We start from the raw sequence: 1,594 nt of genomic DNA, 5'->3' as shown, positions 1-1,594 counted from the left end.
TGGGCGTACTGCACAAACCGATGGCGCGCGTCTTGCACGTGGGCCTATTGAACCGCTGAGTCTTGGCAGCCACGGGGCAGAACATTATGTCATCACACTTGGTTTTGGTATGCACAAGCAACTCGATATGCAGTGAGGACTTTCCACGCAAATCTCGTCCATGTTTCTATGGCTCATAAATCTTGCGGAAGAGGACAAGCATCGGCTCGAGCGCGAGCCACGCAAAGCTGCGGGTCGGCAGCAGTCCTGGCGCCTCGTGGTGGTGCGTGTAGCCCACGTAGTACCACGCCGACGCCTTTTGCAAGACGACCACATTACTCGGCGTCTTGGAGCCGAGGTCGCGCCAGAATACACGAGCAAAATGCTCTTGGACCAACCGCAGCGCGACGCGGATGCGCTCGACAGCATTGAGTCGCTCGGCCCGGCCCACCGTGCGCGAGAGTTTCTTGATGTAGCCTGAGATGAGCTCGACCTCGGTCTGGATCCCGAACTGCTGACAGAGCGTGAAGAGCGCGTGGGCGTACTGCACAAACCAATGGCGCGCGTCCGCAAGGTACACGTCAAACCCCGGCGTCAGCACGGCCCAGTCCACATCCTCGGTGGACACGGGTTGCCGGCGCACCGACCGCGACTTGCGGTAGAGAATACCAATCGCCGTCTTGGACTTGTACGAGGGGCCCGCGCGCTCCATAAAATCAGGGTACGCTGGTATGTTGTACATCGGCGTCGGCGCTTCAATCCCGGACTTTGCAAAATCAACTGCAATGGCGTGCGCTTCGGCAAGCTCGAGCGCCCGAACGTCGTACGCTTTGTGAACACTATTGTCGGCAATCGCGAGATGCATATTGGATATCATGCCCAAGTTGTCATGCGCGAGGAACCGGATAAAGTGATCCTGGATACCCTAAACACCCACATCATTTAGTCCAATAATATCTGAGATTGCAGTAGCTCCGTGTACCTGGATGCCGGGGGCAGACGACGGCGGTGGGATGCCCAATGATGCGGCAGGTGGCTGCATCGGTGGCACATCCTGCGCCGGCACGAGACGTTGATCCCAGAGACAAAAGTAGAGGTCGCCGTCCATGTCGCCGCCCGACATCATGTCGGTCACCGGTCGCTGGCCGCGCGACGAGAAGACGAGCACGTCAAAGAGATGGCAGAGTGCCGGGACCATCATATATGTGAGCACTCGGAGGTCGCCCGGGTGAAGACTCGGGTGGCGGCCCACGACGCAGCGCGTGCCGATTGTTGCCGGTATGGCCTTGTACAGTGGCGACCGAAAGCTGGGAAGGAAGAAGATGCAGCCTTCGGGCAGCGTGTTTGTCTCGTCAATGACGCCCATGAGCACGACGCCGTCAAGAACGCGGATGCGCGACCGAAACTTGATGTTGTTGAACACGTGGCGGCGCAGCATGTGCAGCCAGTCGGCGACAAATGGATCTTGCACCGAGACGCCGGCCTGGAGCAGCTTCAGAATCGTCGCTTTCGGTGCATACGCCTTGACAAACTGGATGGCTTTGGCGTGAGTCTTGAGCGGCGCCGCCAAGTCGCGCAGTGTCTCGTCAGCGACGCTCAAAATCGCCTTGTTGCT

The 1,594-nt window shown here is 59.0% G+C and overlaps 1 protein-coding gene across 1 annotated transcript in view; it reads right to left on the bottom strand.

Moving 5' to 3' along the window:
* Positions 1-144: 144 nt before the first annotated feature.
* SDRG_12126 (hypothetical protein) overlaps positions 145-1,594 on the bottom strand; it is a gene marked incomplete at its 5' end in the record, with an annotated part of 3,432 nt that continues 1,982 nt past the window's right edge. The window contains 2 exons of the mRNA XM_008618186.1: positions 145-904; positions 962-1,592. Coding sequence (XP_008616408.1) covers positions 167-904; positions 962-1,592 — 1,369 coding nt within the window. The 3' untranslated portion in view covers positions 145-166. The remainder of the gene's footprint in view (positions 905-961; positions 1,593-1,594) is intronic.

Source organism: Saprolegnia diclina (assembly GCF_000281045.1).
Source record: "Saprolegnia diclina VS20 unplaced genomic scaffold supercont1.46, whole genome shotgun sequence".
Classification (NCBI taxonomy): domain Eukaryota; phylum Oomycota; class Saprolegniomycetes; order Saprolegniales; family Saprolegniaceae; genus Saprolegnia; species Saprolegnia diclina.
This window is presented reverse-complemented; position numbering and strand designations above follow the sequence as displayed.